Source organism: Varroa destructor, unplaced genomic scaffold, assembly GCF_002443255.2.
Source record: "Varroa destructor unplaced genomic scaffold, Vdes_3.0 BEIS01000001.1, whole genome shotgun sequence".
Classification (NCBI taxonomy): Eukaryota; Metazoa; Arthropoda; class Arachnida; order Mesostigmata; family Varroidae; genus Varroa; species Varroa destructor.
In genome coordinates this window covers 21,372,491-21,394,196 of record NW_019211454.1, presented here as the reverse complement: position 1 = coordinate 21,394,196, position 21,706 = coordinate 21,372,491, and the positions used below count along the sequence as shown (strand labels likewise).

General features: G+C 41.5%; 1 protein-coding gene and 1 long non-coding RNA gene across 6 annotated transcripts in view; one reads left to right on the top strand and one right to left on the bottom strand.

Moving 5' to 3' along the window:
- The window catches only part of LOC111247653 (uncharacterized), an 82,158-nt gene extending 70,103 nt beyond the window's left edge, over window positions 1–12,055 (bottom strand). For 2 of the 3 annotated variants that reach the window (XR_015320552.1, XR_015320551.1), the window contains exons 1-4: window positions 11,827–12,055; window positions 10,835–11,393; window positions 2,578–9,309; window positions 1,458–1,741 (exon numbers count right to left, since the gene is read on the bottom strand). This is a non-coding gene — a long non-coding RNA (uncharacterized LOC111247653). The remainder of the gene's footprint in view (window positions 1–1,457; window positions 1,742–2,577; window positions 9,310–10,834; window positions 11,394–11,826) is intronic. The other variant, XR_015320553.1, reaches the window with a different exon arrangement.
- The window catches only part of LOC111247611 (protein trachealess-like), a 102,876-nt gene that overhangs the window by 15,211 nt on the left and 65,959 nt on the right, over window positions 1–21,706 (top strand). The window contains exons 1-2 of one of the 3 annotated variants that reach the window (XM_086979382.1): window positions 11,379–11,513; window positions 13,328–13,450. In XM_086979382.1, coding sequence (XP_086835508.1) covers window positions 13,353–13,450 — 98 coding nt within the window. In that variant the 5' untranslated portion in view covers window positions 11,379–11,513; window positions 13,328–13,352. Of the gene's footprint in view, window positions 1–11,378; window positions 11,514–13,327; window positions 13,451–19,792; window positions 20,480–21,706 lie in introns of those variants that run through there. The other 2 variants (XM_022798740.2, XM_022798767.2) reach the window with 2 other exon arrangements.

The following is a 21,706-nucleotide window of genomic DNA, read 5'->3' as shown; positions in this document are numbered from 1 at the left end:
GAATAAGCTTCGTTTTTGACATGGCCCCTTCCTTGGTTTCTTCAAAAACATTCTGCCGGTGGCAGGTTCCGGCTTGTATGCATTTTTATTTGAAAACGCGGCCATTCTTTAGAAGCCAGCGTTGTTTGATATATTTCATGTTTTTTTTTTATCCTGCTATTGGACAAAGCAACGACCGGGGCAAGAAGCGTGTGAATTGATTAATTTACGAATGGTTGTTTTAACACTTCGTTTATCGTTTGTCAGTTTATACAAACAACGACCTTTATGGGATATTGGGCGCAGATATGAACGTATCGTCTATAGCGTCTAATCTAGTTTATGAGCTCTCGCAAAGCGATCCTCGTATTAGTACTTGCTAGTTTCACAACAAACGTATTCCCTAACTTAATCAAATCCAGATTGATTCGAATGAGTTAATATGTTTGTATATTTGTGTGTTTAAACGCACAAATACAAGCAGGGCATTGCCCGCCACTCCCAATAAGACGCCAGCACAGATATCACCCACACACGCAGTCTCATCACGTTCAGGGACACATTATTATTGCCATCATTATTATTACTCAGCAGCCATCGCCTTTGCCTGTTGCTGCTCTTTATCCACAGCACTGCTTTGATTTTACGGCGGCGGCGGCGGCGGCAGCAGCATGGCCATCGGTCAAACTTCACATTATATAATAATAATCAGAATGTATTAATGATATCCTTAATAATAATAATATTCGAACACTTCTCGTTTTCGTTCATCAACGCACTAATACGCTCTGTTTCACTTGCGGACCTTGTTTTTACTAATACCGAAGATTTGCTTATGAGCGTCGATATACAGCCTTCGCCAGCAGATTATGTTGCGTGAACTGATATAGTAGTCTTGCGAGCGCAGCCCAGGTCTCGTGAAGCTCGACTACCCAGTTCGGAGGTCATGAACTGGAAACGGCTGCAAGTTTATCGAGGAATAATATTACGTACTTTTGAATACTGTCAAATAATTAATTTACCATAGTTAGAGCTCAACTGACACGACGATTTCAAATCACCGACTGACGCCGAAGTGACTCATGTGCCTGTCTGACAGACGATCTTAGCCTGAGAAAGACACGATCGTTGCTGGTGACTCTTGGAGTCTCTCGCGCTTCTAACTCTCAAAGCTGTGGTGACTGTGTACCTGTTCAAAACACTGACAAGGCCGCTATCCCAATACGAGATTTTAAACGCACGTACACCCTGCCCAAGCGAAACGGCTTTCAACATACCTAGTCACATTAACAGCATCAGGTTCACTTCCGGAATCGTCGTTGCAAATTTACGTAGAATTACATGCAGGTGCGGCCTCACCTTCGACGATATACCCCTGATTTTCTTACAGACACCGCTTACTGTCTCGTAATAGCTATGTTAATTATATTCACTCGGAGTTACTGAACATGGTGTAAGTTTTTCGCTGTTTCACGAACCTGCTACGACCACCTTCACACGCAACCGGGTCGTGCCTCTGCGTGTAGTGTAGAAAAGAGCATTTCTAGAAAACAGTCCTAAAGTGGTTCCTCGGCGCCGATTGTAATCCACATATCGCATCTTCGTAGGCAAAATCGGTGATTCTGTATCTCTCTGAATCATCAGTCTCTCAGGTGAGATTCAGTCCAGGCCCTGTCCTGTATACGACCCTCACTCAAGATCTAGGCATGCGTCTCCAACGTTTCACGCAAAATGCACATCGATGTCCTTAGAAATATACAGACTGGAAATAGAAAAAAATATTTACTGAAATGTTTTCTTTGTGTGAGGCAAATTGAATAGGAATTTTTAGTCCTGAAATGCGCTATGCTGAAGGTCGCTTTTGACAATACGGGATACTACTCAGGTTAGCAAGCTATGCTAGAGGAGGCAACCTACAGAGATTTAGGAGTTATCCTAAAATTACATAGCCTTCCATACCAGTTGCTTAAGTGCTCTCGTCAGTACAGAGAAAGTCCAATTGCTTAAGGATATATGAGTTTCCGTACCTGAATTGGCATAATTTAACTATGCCTGGATGCCTGTTTAAAAAACAGACATGGATTTGTTTCAACATGTACAAAGTTGACTTGTGAAACGTGCTTTTCGACGGTGTAACAGTTGCAAGATTAACTGCTCCAACGATGCTAAGCCTTTCCTCTCCTTGGAACTGACAAACCACAGTTCTTGAAAATGGCTTTTCAGTTGAGCTATTCGAAGGAACGACTACCTACATCAGTCTTCTGTTAAGACAAAAAGGAGACTTCTATGTTGTATTGTATAAGGTAATATCTTAATGAACGCCGCGATCGGACTTATGATGTCATACAAATGTGATCTAGCTGTTTTTGGTCTTCTGTAGAATCGTCCCATGAAACAGGCAGAAGATAAACTTGGGATATCAACTAACACACTGTTCTTCGCCATTTTGGATTCCTCCAGCCGTAAGCACATATTCTACATTTATATTCAATTAACATAATAACTATCGAATGAAAACAACTATATACGTATAGTTAAATAATTAAATCGATTTACTAATAATACTGTATTGTCAGTGTGTCAGGCGAATACACTTACGTGCGTAGTACAAGGCTTACTTCGTTGCAGTATCACTATAAACCTTCAAGTCAGGCCCTAATCCTTGCTGGGTGAGGTCGAGCGTTGTCACCTTGGTTTAACGGTACTGGTTATTTAATGCAAAGTTTGTAATTGTTGCCTATACAGTTTAGCTCTGGTCGACCGACAAATCGGGACTGAAAGGCTGTAGTAGGTAATATTTACATTAGGCCACCATCATCAGCTTCCTTTTTTTTACTTACAGCCACCTGTATTTTAGATAAATATACCTTATTCTAGCTGCCTTCCCCGACTGAGAGCATTAATTGTTCATCGCAGGTTTCAATTTGGCGCAGCACCAAGTCATTGTCATAACGCGATGGCGACAGAAAGCACACCTATTTTCGTCTTGATCCTTGATATTACTTAGTTCAGGTAATACCTATTTGACCCATTTCTTTTTTACTTTGTATGACCACGATGGACACGGATGTGGACACGCCAAATCTCGTTTTGGAATTAGTTGGTTTCCTTCACAGTTCTCAACTCTACTTTGTTACTCATTTTTGTAAGGGAATCTTCCATAAGACTCGAATTTATCCGGGGTAAATGTTTCGCTCACTGCTAGAGTAGTTGTTTGTGTTTCTGTTCGAATTTTCAAATTTCCCGCGATTCGCTAGTCTCATCTGCGAAAAGCCCGAATGACGGTTTCAGATTCGAAAGAGTGCACATATACATGAGGTTATATACTGTATTTGCTCACTTGAGAATCTCTGTTAACTCGACGATATCACTCGTGCCATTGTTACAGTTATATGCATCTTAAATAGGAGAAAAATGAATAATAAACTTAATAATATAAGAAAAATTTAGGGTAATTAGAAGAATGAACGGCTATAAATGAGCCAGTCAAGTTAACAAGGTGTAAATTACAGTTGGCGTCGCGGCATTAGTAGCTAAGCAGTGATAGCAATTGTGCGAAGAGACGCTGATACGAAACAACGCCGATTAGAAAAGCTCTGAGAACGAAATAGGTGCGAGGTGCATATGGGCATGCTGCACTGACCGCCGCGGCCGGAATAATCAAAAAAAAATCAAAGGAAACGAAGGGCTCGTTTAATGGCGGCAGTGTCTATGCTGAGTTGGCTCATCTCTTTTCTTCAGGCAGGAAGCCGTTAGCGGCGACAGGAGCCCTGGGGCGATTCTCCCTTTCCGTGACGAGGCTTGATTGCCATTATACTTTACAGATACTACCGTGGTCGCCACCACAGCCCTTCCCTCTCTATTTAACTCAGACAACAGCAGTAACAACAACAACAAAGAATGAACGCAGCTATAACAGGTTGTTGACTTCTGTGAGACCAAATTATCGTTTACTAAGGCAATACATGCATGTGCATATATAGATGCGACTGTGCTCTCGGATGCAGTGAATACAACTGTCTATTAAATTGTTACACAGAGTAACGTTATATACAAAACTAAAAAAGCTATTTATTGAATCCATCTAAGTGTGTTACGATAAAACGAGTCCGGGTAGATGTTGAACGGAATATAAATTAGAAAATAAATTGGTGTTAGGAAGGATCATAAATTGTTTCTAACCGGTCCTTGAAAAATGCCGTAGCTGGCGCCTTAATTAAGCCATCGATTTAGAATTTTACCGATCACATCTGGGCAACTGTCGAGCCAATAGGAATACTCTCAATTGTTGCAATACAGGCATCTACGATGCTTTATAGACCGGCAGATGAGTACTCCAGGGGGCGATTTTTCTTTTAAATCAGTCATGAGACTGCCACTTCTAGATGGGGCCAGCTTTTATAGCCTTCCTTCCCTCTGAGGCAGCATAAACTCTAGAATCGTCGCACAGCTGTGGTAAATCTAGACAAAACATTTCTTGGTTTGTCAACCCCTATGTAGAACATTATATCATCAAAAACGGACACTACCGTTAGGACGAATGCGATCCGTGCTTTAGTTATACTGAAATCAATGTATTGTTATCGATTCGATCTGTGATGGTAGATGGCCAGCAGCAAATCTGGCGAAAAAAAGCTGTAATTACCGCAACGGACCATCTGTATGTGCGGTTTTATCCGATCTAGATGACAAAGTAAGTGACAATCAGTACCTCAGGTTAACTTAGTTCACTGCTTACTAGCGATATTAAAGTTCATATATACTTGTATATTTACATACGTTAATTTAAAAGAAGCTTTCACCGTATGCTAGTCTCAAGACGCACGCTTCAACCCCAACCTCGGTCTGCTGTACCGGCCTTTTAGTGTAGTCAAGTGGGGCTATAACCGCGAAGCCTTTATTTTTCGATGATCATATAATCATCTAACTCTTTGCAACCACCAACGAGCTATTATTCTGGGAACTAAGATAGGATAACACGGACTACATTCTAAAAAGAAACAAAGTTGTCAAGAGCCCCCCAGGGCAAGCGGAAGCAAGCAGCGCGTTCTCATCACCCAGACACCTCTCAAATGTTTCTATCGTGGCGTGCCGTGCGCGTTTCCGGCACACGACTCTAGCTTTATCTAGTCATGCGCCGTTGTTATCACATAGGCAATGTGCAATCATCAATATACAGTTACATTTAACCGCCTGAATTAACAGGCGACAGATGCGTAACTACTACAGCAGGAGCACTATTGTCTGCGATACTTCGCTGAGCCTTCGGTTCACTGATTTGTCGTCTGACGTACTTCTGCTACGATTCAACAGTGTCAATATGAAAGAGATGGCCATCCACTACTAGAAAGACCAAGATCGATGAGCAATGAGTAGCGGACAACAAACGAGTCTTCGGTCTTCATCTTGTTGTTGCAGTTGTCGTTGTCGTTGTCGCCGCTACCGCCGATGATGATCATTTGGCCGGCCGACGATCCGGACGAACAGGCGGGGGTCCCCCATTTTCGGTGCACATGAATGAACGGAGGCGCATGGAGCTGGGTGGGGCCGACCGTCAGTGCGTACGTACGCTTTGCTGAGTTGTGGGAGCCGCCGCTATAGTAGCCATACATTTCTTTTCAGAAGCCACTATTAATGCTCGTAGTATCTCTGTAGCAACTTCTGCGTTCACTACTTCGACATAGCAACGACGGCGATTCTGAGGAGCAAAAGCCAACAAGATCAAGTCGCTTGAGGATGAAGTAGTTTGAAAAAGAAAGCTTGCTGGTAACGAGAGATCTATATGGCAGTGCTTGAACATTTGTTTGACCAAACGTAGCAAAGGTGATTAACGAGTGGACAACGAAGGCCGTTAACGGGCGCTTCTGCGGGCTTGCCCTCTACGCCGAACTGGTGATGTCCGAATTACACTAACGTCGGCCGACGTCTTTTAGCGAATGGGGCGAGTGATGCTCATGGCGATGATGATGACGATGCTTTCGCTGATTAGTTTTATTATGATTCTCGGAGCATCGCCGGCGTGAGCGGGCCAGTGTATAGTCAATGCGGCTTTACATAGTTGTCGAACGTAGTTGACACGATGCGCAGATAGTTTGGGAGGATCCGCGGTGGCGCGCCCGATATTGATTTCGGATTCCGTTCTAACCTCTTTTTTATTCTTTCTCGACGCTGATGCTTTGGCACGCCAAGCGACGAAGCCACCTGAATTGCCACTTCGCTTGCCGAGTCAACAACAGCGGCACTTGTAGTAATAGAAATAGTTTCGCTATAACGGCCGCCATCTTCCAATGCAGTGCGTACGGGCTACCTCTGCCGAAAACTCGTTTCATACTTTTGCTTGTATGGTTATTTTTTTTTCAAGTGAAATTAGTAAAATAATTCAAACGTAATTAAAGATATAACTTCAAAAGAAAATGTAACAACAAAAATGGAACCGGTCCTCACGATCTCTTGGGATACAGCCGGTCTAACATGGTTTCACTTCAGATTATAATGAGATCTAAGTTCGCTGATAAACGGGAAGCAGTCAAAATTTTAATTATCTTTTATTAACAATTTACGTTTCATATAGTCAAATAATGATTTCGCCTATAAGGTTAGTGTGTAACGATATTATGGCACAATACTTATCTACAACTTTCACAAGCTGCGGTTTTTTAGGCCGGTGTCTATTAAGTACATCACATTAACACTGAAGTGGAAATGCTCGTACCAGACACAGACAATAAGCACACCGTTGCGTACAGATAACCGGGCTTGAATTCATTCCTTGATTGGTGGCGTGTAACCTACGAGGAATGAACGAACGGCCTAGGCGTCTCAGGAATAGAAGTACTTTTGTATATAAATCACAGCGAGAGTTTTATACGGTAAAAGAAAATGCTGAGCATTTCATGCATACCTCCTAATATTCCTCTCTATTTGATTCGTTGTTCTTTTTCCTTTCCGATTCGGTGAATGTTGGTCCCACGAGCGAGCGTTCGAAGGTGTTATATATGTATATGTCTATATGTATATACATATATATATATATATATATATATATATATATATATGAGACCCTTATCGGTCCCACTGAAGGATTTACGACACGAACCGCTACCGGTGAATTTTGGTAACTGTGATTTACTAACTCCAATTTAAGAAACACTGTTCTATTAACTATTTTCGGCTATGTCGAATATGTGGCATTTGAAATACGTAGACGTAAAGGATTTCCAACAAGTTCGCCGTGACGCGTAACGAAAGCCAGATTCGAGTAATTCATTACAACGGAACCAAACGATTAATATATTCATATTTTTTTTATCCTCTACAGAGATACTTCAATCAACGAAAATGTATGCTAAACGATGCCGGCGTACAGATTGCGGAAAAGGAGCTTGTTACCGTGTAACCCTGGTGATCTTGATACGCTTCGCCTTCTACTCAGTCTACCTACGTGCCCACTTTAAATAAGCGTTCTGTCGAACATCCAGAGAACAGGATAGTTGTTATACTATATGCCGATAAATTATTTTAAAATAAAATTATTCTTGGAATGATTTGTCCGGGCATAATTTTGGATATATTTTTCTCACAGTTTTTTTTTCTATCATTAACAAGGATTGGTTCTTATTTCTCGTTGTGTCTCGTACTGGTTTTTGACAATCCTGAAGTTCCGAAAATGGACAATGTCTGATGGAAAATGGAGCTAATTCGAATCTTCACAGAAGCTAATAAGCAGATACAGATATTTTCGGCAGTATTGAATAGATACTAAAGTGACTCAGAGTTCATCGGACCGCCCCGTCCACGCCAGCGCTCGCCTTTTGCTCCTCTCCTAAATCCTATGGCAGTTGTCGCCATTTTAATAGTTGAAACTTTTCGACGAACGTCATCGCAGTGCAAAGCAGGCGGCAGGCCAAGCCAACGCGGCAATCTATGAACTCGCGTAAATGTAGCGCAAGAGACTCCTGGTGACAAGCAATGCAGGCGAGCTAGACGAGATGACGCTAGGCAGACATCACCCATCTTGTCCCTTTATCGGGGGGAGCGTCGACGAGAGAGTATGGCTTTCAGTAGCTTAAGCGGTAACAGAAAAAAAAGTGACTGAGTCTTACCAGGGCATTTCATCGAAAAGAGAGGCTGACACACAGTAACAGGGAGAATAACTCTTCGAAGACGAAATCCAAAACCAAAGATTTTCGGCGTAACTTCTGCAATGTTTATAAGCGCCTTTGGCGTTAGCGACGATATTACATAGTTATTGCAATCCAGCGTACGCTCGTCGTTTTGCTGCCACTGCTACTGCTATTAGAAAAGAAAGAAATCTGTTATGTGATGCAATGATGTCGTCTTTAAGTCGAATCTATGTATGTCTAGCTACATTTAGGGGGACGATCTAAAGTCTGTTGATTGGCTTTACATCGGTCTGGTTGACACTATGCGATCGGTTTTGTGGAAGACGAACTACTTCAAATCACGCTGGCCCTTTAAGCGAACAAAGAATAGAAAAATAAAAGGAAATCTACTCTTCGAAATAATATTCGCGTTATCAACGCGCTCCGGTGGTCTGGTATATCTGTGTTGTGCTTACAGTGGCATCCTGTTTAGGCCGAACAGATAATGTTAACGGTAGTTGTTTCGCATTGCCTTTTTGCCCGCCTGTTTAGTTGGTCGTTGGGTCGCTTCTTGTGGCCTGTGTTGGCCTTTGCGTTTGCTTGTTTGGATGCATTCTGTTCATTCATCGCCATCATTTTAGCCGGTGTCATCCGGCAGTGTCGCAGTCATTCGATAAAACCTTTGTTACTAAACTGCTCATCTATTCCACATGTGGCTGCCATTCGGTTTGCCGCGACGCCGAAGAACGCTCCGTTGTGTCGTTTCCCAGTTCCCAGACTGAATTGCGACGGACTTCGTCGGTGGCTACACTTCTCGCTTGGCCTTATTGGCCTGCAGCCCTTCCGCGGCAGCCGTGGATTAAAGAGGTTATCAGAGCAGTAAGACAACGCAGCCGCTGATAATAATAATAATAATATCGAAGGTGGTGGATCTTGCTTCACGAGTCGTCGACTGCAGCAGTGGCCATAACGACAAAACGATATTTCATCAAGCCCTCTTCCTCGCGACAGCAATGCTTCTTCGATTTGTCTTCTTGTGGAAACTCCGTCGCACTTCCTTGGCAAGATGCTGCTGGAATGAGTGCCGTATTCAGGAATCAGAGTCAGTGTGTCATCATATGTATCGAAATATTTATAGCCATCCGTATGCATAGACGTGAACAGTTGTTCGCTGGCAAAAGTATTTCAACTTGATGAACTTGATACTCTGTAATATATTGGGGATTACCTGGAAAAGCATTACTTTTGTTTATTATTGATCTCTGTTTGATCAAGATGTTAAGCAATGTAAGTTGGCAATTTCAAGTGTTTGTCTACTCAACTCAGCCATTACAAATGTTGTACGGAGCCTTAAAAAGCCGTGTCAGAGTGGAAATTTTCGGCTTGCTTGCAGTTAAAAGCCTGATGATCTGTAAGACCATAATTTAATTAGTTTTTTGTACGAGAAGCGTCCTATTGTTGCATCTAGTCATAGGCAAACCATTAAACAAACAGTCAATATCACCATGTCATTAGAAGAAAGCGATATAAAAGTTAATATAGTTAATCTGATTAAGTAAGTCAAATAGTAGATCGCTAGTCACGACGAATACGTATCTATCACAGAGAGAAAAAAATATACTGCCATCACAATCTAAGAATCTCAGGTTCCGTACCCAACTGCCGACATCTATTACTCAATGTCGTCGTATAATAAAGTGTCTGCTGTGTCTCGTGTGTTTCGAACATAGCAGCGGGGTTTGTACGATGTTTTTTTCTTAAATAAAAAAAAAATGAGAGAACTAAATGTGGAGTTAGGGCTGCTTCTGCTGATATCAAACACTCACCCCATTATCACCTTCGTAAAAACTACAACGGCTCGAATTCACATTAGTAAAAAATCTAAAAAAAAAAAACGATCGTGAAAGCAAAAGTGCTATGCAATCATTTATATTCAACACCTCAGTTATATCATAACTTACATACGAGGAAAAGTACTTATCGTGTATCTTTCTCGAATAACTTCATTTATACAGGGGCTACGATATGATGTTTCGGCCAGGAAACATAAGAGCTGTTTGATGTTGCTTGACTTTTAGCCAATTAATTTTTTATGGAGACATCAACTGGAGGACCCAGAAGATCTGAAAACAGTGAGGTAATATAAGCCGAACCGATTTTTTCGATCTTATCATTATGTTTTTGACTTCGTACGCAAATATTTCGAAGTTGATTTCCACGACGGTTAGTTATATTTTCCATTAAGGGTAGCTTTTTGGGTGCTGGTGTTAATAATTCAGATTCAAGGAAGCAGAGATACAGCCACTACTTGAGCCAAATTTTTTGACCTATTTAAGAGATGTTAGCTGTTTGATCGCGGCTTCACGCCTTCATCGTTCGTATTCTTTCGTTTTCGCGTTGATGATGTGACGGTAAACACACGCAGTTTTGCCTGTGACCTTTCCCTACTGTTATTATTCTATTATTATGATATAAATAGGATAAGATCTTTTGTGCCATGAATAGAAAGAGACCGGCAGTAACCGGCAATAATATAACGAATGTGATTTAATTATCGGCTGGTGCGCTGCTGATCAACGCAGCGTCCGACAGGAAACTGGCAACAGCAATAAAGTGCTTCACCCACTTTGACGGTAGGTTCGTCATAATCTGCACGAAGATGCTTTTTCGAGATTTTTTCTCCCTTCCCAATTATTGAATGGGCCGCGCCTCACGCACAGACCATTTCTTGGCGTGGCGAAAGACAACATTACCCGTATAAGTAGTACGGCGCGGTTCTTCTACGTGAAATTGAATGAAGTACTACTTTGTTTCGTAGCAGAATATCCACTCGACGCGCCCAATGAAGACCATGGAAGTAAAACACGACGATGATGATGGACAAGCGATGCGCAAGGGGTCGGCTTCACTCTAACGAGACAACACCATTTTTCATAGAAACGCTGCCTCGAAACACTTTTTTTTCTAGCTTTCATCGAGACACATTGGAGGTATAGTGACGCAGTACTGCACTAACACTGGTAACAATAGCGCTCGATGTTGGATAGCAATGTCAGGATAACCAAAAATAACAACAGCAAGTAACTAAAACTATTATCCTTATTGCTTTTCGTCATTAGCTGCTGGTTGAAATTAACTTGATGTGATTGATGCGGATCTCTAACCTAATAACTTGGCTAGGCACCTCCTCACTAGGATCGGCCGCTAATTAAAATTGCCAACTATCCGTTTCACATTTTGTAAGGAAATGTACACTTGTCACATCGGCACGTTCCGCATACTCGCTGTGCAAGTATAATGCACACGTCTTGCCTGAAATCAGTGCGGCATCGAAGGAAGACGACCCCACATGTTCCTTTAACGTCTTCAATCGTCGAGAGTGCTGGCACTCACTTATGAAAGATCGCAAAACCTAAAGCTACTTTATAAAACGTACGAACATACAAATGTAGTAAAGGAATGTTCATGTTATTTTGTGCGGGTACCATATATAGTATCGAATGAGCGAGTAAGGACTATTAAATGGTGCGTCGTCTTTTGTCAGATCGTTACTTTAAGCCAGCTAGAACGGTGCATCACACGCAGGATGCAAAACTCTCACTCAGTGCCAGGTGGTCAGTTGTTGCTATGGGTCACAAAATAGTATAGCTCTGAGAATATTATGTGAAACAATATGCTGAACCAGCTAGTGATCGTAATTGTAGCTCTATTACAGTCTCGTATGAACGAAGAACACATATAATACCTTGCGGTGTTAACGCGGTAGTATTCTAAATAAATCGCTATCCATTGCTTTGATTGTTTCAAGTACGTTTGCAAGCATTATATGTATAGATGTGACATTACACGGCTATTTGTAGAAGGATGGTTCCTTCTTCAACTCTGATGCATGTTTTTCCTCAAAAAATACTTCTAGCACTACGCGCCATATGATGAAGCCATCGGCAGGTTGCCAGGCTTCATCATCTGCTTTTGAGTTCGGCTGCCTATCGAGTAGCAGCCGATCTGGCTGACGATATGGCGTATTGCGCTATGGTGGCCAAGGGCGGCAAAATTAAATTTGCAAATACCAGGTCTCTATCCGCAAAGCTAATTAGCAATGTTCAACATGACAAGTTGTCATCTAAAGTTCCTCTGATACTGGCTGGAATATTGTGCTCGACGTTTCCTAATGCTCAAAATATTCCAGAATTGAGTTTTCACTATTAAGCGATAATTCAGTATTTATTACAGTAAAAAATATTTAATTATAATATTTAGAGAAAGAGCAAAGCAAAAACAATGCCTTGATTTGGCATGGCTTTTGCACTCAAACAGATTTTGAATTATAATACATCGCTAATAAGTACGAAGTAAGTTTACTATCATCTCATTATAGTCAAAATCTAACGTCAAAAACAGTTTGATTCGCCTTCTTCGAAGTTTGCAATGAGTACTACCCCTCGACCCTATCCATCCTTTATAGAACCGGTGTAAAAGAAAGAAAGGATACTATTTGGCCAGGAAAGCTAATTGCGAGCAAAAAGCTCCATAAAAGTGTAACATATTCGGGTAGCTACAACATTTCTTCGCTAGTTTCAAACAAAGTTCCGTAAGAAAAAGTTAAAGTCCAAAATGCACCCCATAGACGGACAGACACTAGAAGCGCTAATCAAAATAGTACATAAAACGACGTCAAATTCATGGAAGCCGTCAGGGGCGCGCCGATAAAATAACTAATGGCTGTGGCGAACATGTTCGATTTCAGTTAAGTTTGAAGGTCTTGCCATCCCTATGCAAATAGTAAGTAGATCAACATAAAGATCTGTATGCCGGTTCGAGTGTGCGGCGATATTGGATCTGATGAATGCTATCTTATTTACGCACACCGCCTTCATTGTTAGCGAGTTGCGGTTGTGAGATCGCCACGCATAAAACGTACAACCAAAAAAACAGCTACGCGCTTCTATGAACGAGTTATTTTCCAATAAAGCTTTGATAATCATTTGTTTCTTACTACTAGATCTACATTTTCGATTTTGTTTGATCACATGCGTCAACAGCTTCGTCTAGCCGTAATACACGATGCTTATATGAACAGGGCGCTACAGCCAAGGTAGATGTGACGTTCAAAATAAAAATAGAAAAATGCATGTGAGACCTTTGCCGTACTGTGCTTTAGTCCTCCGGTATGTTTAGTCGGTATTTGGGATGAGATCGCTAGTTAACTGTGGGCCATCCCCGTTTTGTTGCTTATTTACCTTCAGGAAACTCAGTGGGAGTGGTGGAGGTATGGTTGCTGCTGACGATGTGGACTATGGCCATTTCGGCACCGGGGGTAACAGCCTCCAGCATGCGCTCCACGACCCCGCACACAAGGTACCCACCCGGTAAGTATCTAAGCAGATTTCCTTTTTTTCTTTTTTGTTTTTTGCAAACAAACAACTGGAAATATCTCCTGAGTACTATACTTGTCTACCGCAAAACATTATACGTAAACCCAGATAGGAACAATTCTGTCTGTACAGCATGAATGCTCGATGGTTTCATGTACATCACGGCAAACGCTAGAGGAAAGTTTGAACGTTTTGCTGGCGCAACCATTGCTAAGGAATTAATGACTTAAGTTACTGAATCGTCTGCTTCGTTAAGGTAACAGTCTTAAGACATTTAGTATTGACACAAACCTGGGGGTTTCGTATAATAATAATCGCACGATAGTTGTTAGGGCTAGTTTTCTTTTAAAGACGTTGGTTCAATATGTATTGTATCATTGTGTGAGAATGCAAAGTCCGCGAACTGGAATTTGTTGAAGGTTAATATTTAATAGGGCAACCTAATTATTGCTCTACGAATCTGAAATCTATTTGTAATCCTTCGCATGCTTGGACCGCGAACGCACTTGCTCATACGACTTATGGAATAGACCCTACGAGCACCACAAATTACTCAAACACTCTTACTCGTGTAAAAGTCAACAGAACGCCTACACTATTTTAAATCTGCACAAACACTTAATCATGTCACCATTTCTTGAAAGCATTTGGTTTCCCCCCGTTTATGAAGAATTCATTATAGTCGTCAGCAGTTGTTCTTCTCAAGCTCACAAATATACCCCTAGCTCGCGACAGGGTGGTGTTTACATCTGCGCCTATATCCTTCAACAAAAAGAATAATACACTTGACCGGATGACTTACGGGCGGTCGGGACCAAACTTTTTCTCCACGACTCGCACGCGGACGGATCAAGATGCAGCTTATGATCGTCATCTGCCAGAGGTATAGTCACAGTTTACTTCAGATCGGAGGATGAAGCCAGTGATCCCGGACGAGGCCGGTCGTTTCCTGATGACGATTTCAAGACGGCTGTTCAGCGCGTCAGGGCTTCGTCACTTCGAAAGGAGCGAGGGAATGGACCGCATGAGGCTGGGGAAGGGGTTCGGTGTCATTGAACATCTTGAACACCGTCGATTCCGCTGGTCCCTTTGAGTTGCAGGGCGAGCGGCCTGTTGTAGCATACCAATGAGGGGTGTTTCTGTGTTCATGTCTCCTGTATGGTGCCGATCGTCTGTGCATATAGCGTATATAGCTCACGAGCGCCATTGAAGAGAGATAGTGCATCGTCGGCGTATTCGGTCAGAAAAGAATAGGGGAGGGGGGGATGATGGGGATGCCAAGACAGTGGACAGACGATTCTGTCCAGCGAAATTACGTCCTGACAATTCCTACATTAAAAAACCAGGTAAGGATTTCCACATTTGAATGTTTGCCGATGTACCGAGTAGCGGCGATGTACATTGTACCCCCGTGGACATTTTCTATGGACAACTACATTTAAAATAGGATTTATTTCTATTTTACGTCGAACTGCATGTTTGCTCAGATCAATTGTAAATTGTGTCTGTGATACCTTCAAATAATAAAGAAAGTTTCATAAAAAATAGATAATCTGCCGCTAATTCGCTAGAAGTCTTCTTAAGCACCAGGTAAAATATCCGCGTTGATTTATGACGAGGCGTATGTCTAACCGACAGATGGTAACTTCACTGAACGAACCTACGGCGGGAAAAACTCGAAAATGTTTGTCTCCTTTGTTAATCGTGATAGAGGTGAAATATCAACGAATAGGCGTCTGCTATATTCTAGATTATAATCGTACCGGCCTTTCGGTTTTTTTTTTAAATCAAAAGCGTAACGAATCCGTCTCGTTTGGCGTGCGATCTCAATGCAAGTTGACTGATTCTGGGCTTAGTACCGCCATCGTAATTAATTAAGGTAGTTAACCACAGCCGTCTTCCGGCTTTGAACCTCGAATGCTGGCATAGACAAAGGCAGTAATGTAAGCAGCGTCAAAAAGTGATATTGGTTAGTATTCATTTGGATTTTCTGAGCTGAGCACGAAGCCGCACTTCTAATGAGGTAACAGTATACTGCTGTTCCTGTTTAGTAATTAGCAACGAACGAACAAACATTACCTTGATAGCATCTTTAGACAACGACATTAGCGACAACAGCGGCCCGGAACAACGATAGTCTCAGAAAACGATCAGATCAGATGTGTTGTGATGATGTTGGTGTTAATGTTCCTGTCGGTGCTCCCTGTTAGCGGTGAGGCGGCCCCTACACTTATAGCCAACTCAGTACGAATGACCACTATAGCACAAACAGACGAAATCATCTCGCGGCTACTTGTTATTGTTCTAATTCATTTACCCTAGGCAGACCTTATAATCAAGAACAACTAGAGAAAAATGCATGTGTTCAATCAGGTTCTGGGCTCATTGGCAATAGTTGTTTTACCCCCTAGCCACACGGTTGGTGGCAAATACGAACGGTACATTTTTAATACTGCTTATCATAACATAGGTGGGCACTTGCAGGGCACGAACTCTTAGTCTAAGTGCACCGAAAACTCACAAAGGAAATACCGGGAAACATCGTTTGCTTTAAACATTGTCGCAATGGAGGCTGTTCCACCAGAATTTTTTTAAATATATACCTAGGTTACCTTCAGCTAGCTACGTTGGTTCAAGCGACTCGCCCAGAAAGGTTTTTATCTTGAAGCAGCACATCGTTTGGAGTTGTTTCGCTCTCACCATAAGTTCACCGACACCATATTTGAAGCGTTGTCACGCATCAATAACATACCTCGAGGAACTATACTAATGATAACATTATCTTTGTCAAATTGTTAAACAAACGACTGATTTCGTGTAACTTCATTCGTTGAATAACATTGTCGATGTATCTGTAACCCCGTATTTATTCGTGTGTTTAGACGTAGGACGGCGGATCTTTTATGCGTTTTGTCTAGTGAACGTGTGGTCGTAATTGCCCTACGCCTTTAACGTAGACTACCATATGTCTGCGACAGGAGAGCCTTCGATACGGGTATACCGTTGAAGCGGGTGCTTCGAATACACACAAGCAACATTGTTGTCGCTTGTTGTTAAGCTGCTGTTAGATAAAGACAGTCTTAGAGGAAATTTCCTACATGTAGCGTATAACGGTTTACCTACGGAATAAATCGGGCACTAGCTAATTTTTGCTTATGTTCTTAGCTAATGTTGCTTATGTTAAACTTTTGTTTTGCCAAAACGAGCCTGTAGTTATACTTTACAATTAACTGGTGTTCTTCTAACACTAAAAAATAGCGAGTATACATGTATCCACCAAAGCTGGTCCCGTCGTATTTCGAACACCATGTTGAAACCTGAACATACGCGCGTGTAGCATTATATAAAAAGGAGATACTCGTCGAGTGAATGCCTATGAATGAACATTCAGATAAAGACTGTAGTAATGAACGCGAACAGCTGTGGATCTGCTGTTTACTGACCCTTGTTTATGTCTTAGGTCTGTCACGATAGGGACAAGGGTATAGTATAGCGTCGTAACGAGAAGGAAGAAGACCAGATAATCTACAAATGCACTAAATCGTCTATCTGATCAGCATCGATCTTTTATTTAGCATGGCCGTATTGATACGGTTGTCATGCCTTTGCACTGACCCAACTAGGAAAATTTTATTTAGCATGAAAGCTTCCAGGCGGAAAATGTACAAGAGCACATTCTAGGTATTAAGCACATGACACCGAGGTTCAACGCGGCTTCGTTTTGGGACACGTTTGTTTACCAGCAAGCAGCGACCTACATTGTCCTAATTCGGGCTCACTATAGTTATTTTGTCTGGAGACGTCCGTGAAGCGCTACGGTATAGCGGTACAGAAGCCTGTCGTCGAACGGGAAGCTGACGACGAAACTCGTCGAACGACTAGGGTATCATTATTTAATGAACGACTAAAACAGTATCGATATTAGCAACGACACGTCAGCGACATGTTCGCCTTTAGTATCTCAGCCATTTGGTCTTGCACGAAACGTTTGATGGCAGGAAAGAATCTACAATTTCTGAAATAATCGTTGACAAATGTCCTATGGGTCTCGTAAAATGCTTTTACGAATCGTCGATTGAAGCGTTAGAAATTTCTCATTGGCTGTCAAGAACGACGACCATTATTAGGCCATCGCGCTGCCCTTTGAAATTTAGAAGGGCATTAGTTTCTATAATGACTATTCATATATACACACACATGAATCTAGCTACGCTTACGATTAAGTGCCTCGAACTGATGTCTGCTCTAGCTCTTTGCAAACAACCTACCAATTTAACCTTCGTTACCTTTTTTTTTCTGGTCGAGTTTTAAAAGTTGTCTGAGGTATTCGATGATGATTCTAACAACTCCTGAATATATAGAAAAAAAAAAAGTATATCAGGCAATTCTGAAGACAGTTATGTTTACGTTTATCTAAGCAGAAGACACGTCGCTATTCCAATTGAAATAAATTAGAATATTTATCGATAGTCCAACACCTGGTGCTGTGCCTGATCATCGCGGTGATTAACTAACGATCTAGCCTGTAGCAATGTAGTTGGTAATAATTCTTTACTCTCATTGCTGATTTGCCACCCTGCGTTTGTCACTCCGTACATTTGTTTGACTAAAACACCGAACGTATCCAATGGAACTGTAGTTGTACCGTTGTTTTCGCTGCTTGGACTGGTCGACAGAATGGGTCTATTTCTGATTTCGTATTTCGATATAATTCGCAGCGGTTCTTTTTGGGGAAGTTTGCGCTTGTCCCTTATTTAAGAGCACCAACAATCTTCTACACAAACACTTTCTGACATTTATCTTTGCGCTCCTTGGGAACTGTGAGTCTCTACTGATATATCACGATAACCGAGGGCAGACGGTTGATGATGATGATGATGGTGTTGTTTTAGAAAGTTAAGTACGGTCTGAATTTTTCGTCCCAGTGTCCTGCTGGAGATTGGCCGTTCAGATGTGAAATTAGAAGTTTCTGGATAATAGACGGGGTATCTTCTTCTAACTCATAGATCCTCTTTCAAAAGTATCAATAAACCTTTCAAACTGAGTTTTATTTTGACGATGAAGTGGACGCGGTGGATTTCACTGAATAGACAGAAATCTTCGAACTTACATATACGTGTGAGATACGCACCGTTATCAGAGACAGATGTCTTTGAATACCATATTCTATCGAAGCTGATGTTATTGTCTCGTTGATCACTTTGGACTAGTTGAAAAATGTTTACAGAATTAGCAAATGGTAGGTAGTCGATCTATTAGGAAGGCCGGCAAAATCGATACTTATACGGCTCCAGAATTTCTTAGGCTTAAACCATAACTCAGTTCTTGTTTGGCATTGTCTCCAAAGCGTAGCACATCTGTAGCACAGTTCTAGATCATTATTAGGATCAGGGCAATACAAATACAAGCGAGCTAGTTGTTTCATCCTCACGATACCTGGATGTTCTCTAGAATCTCGACGCGGAACATTGGTAAACTACATTACTTCCGAGCGCCCGTTCCGATGCTGACGTAGAGTGTTACCTTTCCGACCAATACATCGGTATACAATCATTGTTTATATCGTCAGCTCAACAACGTCCTTAGGTATAGTCGTGTACGAGGAGAACCGAAACATTTCGATGATATGTTACAACTTCGTTCCATACATCTTCTGTCTTCCGTCTTCCGACATCTTTCGTGTCGTTTTACAATAGTGTGTCTTCACATTGCTTCACTATTTAATCAAAATCAATGAATTGTCTTCTTAATTGATTTTCAGTTTTGAAGCTGTACGCAGGTAGAATAGCGGGCCATCTTTACAAGCTACAAGCAGTATAGCCTGCTCTATATCCTATATAGCCTGCTATATCGATACTGAACCAAGAATTAACACAATGACCTGTTAAGTAGACATTTTAGGAATTTTATCACTGCAAAAATAATTGTTGACGCTTCCTTTTCTATCTGAAAGTATCAGACCCGAACAGAGTTAAGTGATCTGCATGAATAAGAACTAGCTCAGATCCTTCTTAGAAGCGATGATGTAGTATGACAACGCCGAGGACATGCTTACTAGCGCTTACTGTAACAGGTAAAGAGAGTAAAATCTGAAAATTATCTCCCTTTTAATTTAGTGAAAATTACTATCACGTAGATTAATTGGAATAATAAAAGGATATTTTTTGTGACGGCTCGTTAAACGGTTTTCGGAGCTTGCACACGTCCTGAGTAAAAACCATTTCATATAAAATTATACCAAGAAATAATCTGACTGTGCCGACATTTTTTGCCTTTCAACGATTACAGGTACTTTATCAGGCCAAGGTCTCCGCTCTGCTTCATCAGTAACGATACCTAGATATCTGATGTACTTGCAAGCGATCATTATGATCTTTGACAATCTCCCCACAACTATAGTATCGCCTAAAGTATACGCCAGTCTTTATCTATAAAAGCTAGGGTGAGATTATTGAAAAATGGCTGAAGACACCTTATGCCAAAGGATAAACCTTTTTGGAACGGTTACCAGTTACCAGATAATCTTTTGGATCGTTCTTTTTAATGTCGGTTTGACTGAAACGTTTCCCTGCTGTACAGACTTCTTTTACGGATAGTTATAATCCTGTCAGGCGCCCCATACTTCGATTGAAAAGTCTGTGTTTTAGTCTTCGGACCTTTTCTTTTTCCTGGGCGCTCGACGGGAGCTGGGAAAGTTGAAGGATCATTAAGAAACTTTCACTTGAATCCCCCCGAAACTTTAGACATTCCCAAGTCTAGGCATGACAACAAAATGGAATATCCTGTCGTAGTTTTTCAATATTGCCTTTAGTGACTGTTCGTATAACGTATTATTATTGTTTGCTTGCAAAACACTATATCCAGTAGCGTTTAAGTTCAGCTATTGACATCCTTTGCTATCCGACTGGATAGCCTTCTGAACTGCTGAAAACTCACCTGTATGTGGCACTGTTCAGTAATTAAACATACAGGTAAAACTATTCCAACATGTCATGGTTGTGCCATTCGCTGCACGTAAATAAGGTAAGTGGGTATTTATTTTGTGTAGGCAAAACCGTTGTATGTCTATCCATTTGTAATGGTCGAATCCAATCCAGTCCTGATGCTGGCTTCACGGTCCTTCTAAATAAGATCTCTAACTTTCATTATAAATCTTTAGGCTTGTATTTAAAACTCTTTGACTATCAACACATTTTGAGTGCCTTCTGTAGTCAACTTCTAGTGCCCTCTATTGCGTTCTCTGCAGGTACTTCGTGTTGATACACAAAAGCGGGCTTGAGAATTTGAAAAGCAATTGCCTGTATTTCCGAAAGGCTGTCTGTTTCGCCGTTCAAACTGCGAGGTTTTCTTTTTTCCTATCTGATAGCTTTTTTCTCCTAAACTTATTCCTTGGGAAAAAACGACATCGGATCCTGAGAAAGGCTTTCCTATGCCTTTTGAAGCAGTTTTAAGTAATGCCAACTTTTTTATAGCAGAATGTAGATCTTCAATAGCCATGTCAGAGTCTTCTTGAAAACATTCTCGCTCAAGCGTTCGTGCCTCAGCGCATTCAGGTTTGGTCGGAGCACGTCTACGAAAGAAGAATTTTTCAATTGGCCGTGCTCTATATCATTTCGACCATGTCATATCTAGGCTTTGCTAGCACGGTAAAATTATCAAATGTAGTGTTTTGATCTTCGTCACATCTACACGTGAGATAGTTGGATCAACGTGTGAAGAAAGACAATGTTCATCATTCAGTGTTTGAATCCCTTGTTTGTTGATAATCAAACTCTGACGTCTTTTGCGGAACACTATAATCAGTAAAGTCACACCGTCTTGTTTAAAAGTACTAATCTTACTTTAGATTGGGAGTTTTTAAATTTGTTAATCGTTATCGTGAAAGTCTCACAAACGCTGATGCTAGGCATCGAATACTGATCCTTCATCTCTGGCTAATAAGAGAAAGTAGAAAGCCAGCTGACTAGAGTGCTCGTCACAGCCTGATCATTTCTAAACACTGATAATCGTGACGACGCTACCGTTCGGTCTAACGAGACTCTGGACTTCTTTCCTTTTAGCGAAACTTCTCGCTGTTAGCAAACAGATACCGTTAAGTTGGTGCGGTTGTTATGTCGATACGACTTGCCAGTCCTGGTTCATCTGCAGGATGACCCGCTTTAAGAACAGCCTGCATAACTCGCGCAGAAGCTTCAGGACTTAATCGTTGCTCCGCCCCGTCGCCACTGTTATATCTTGTTATTCTGTAAA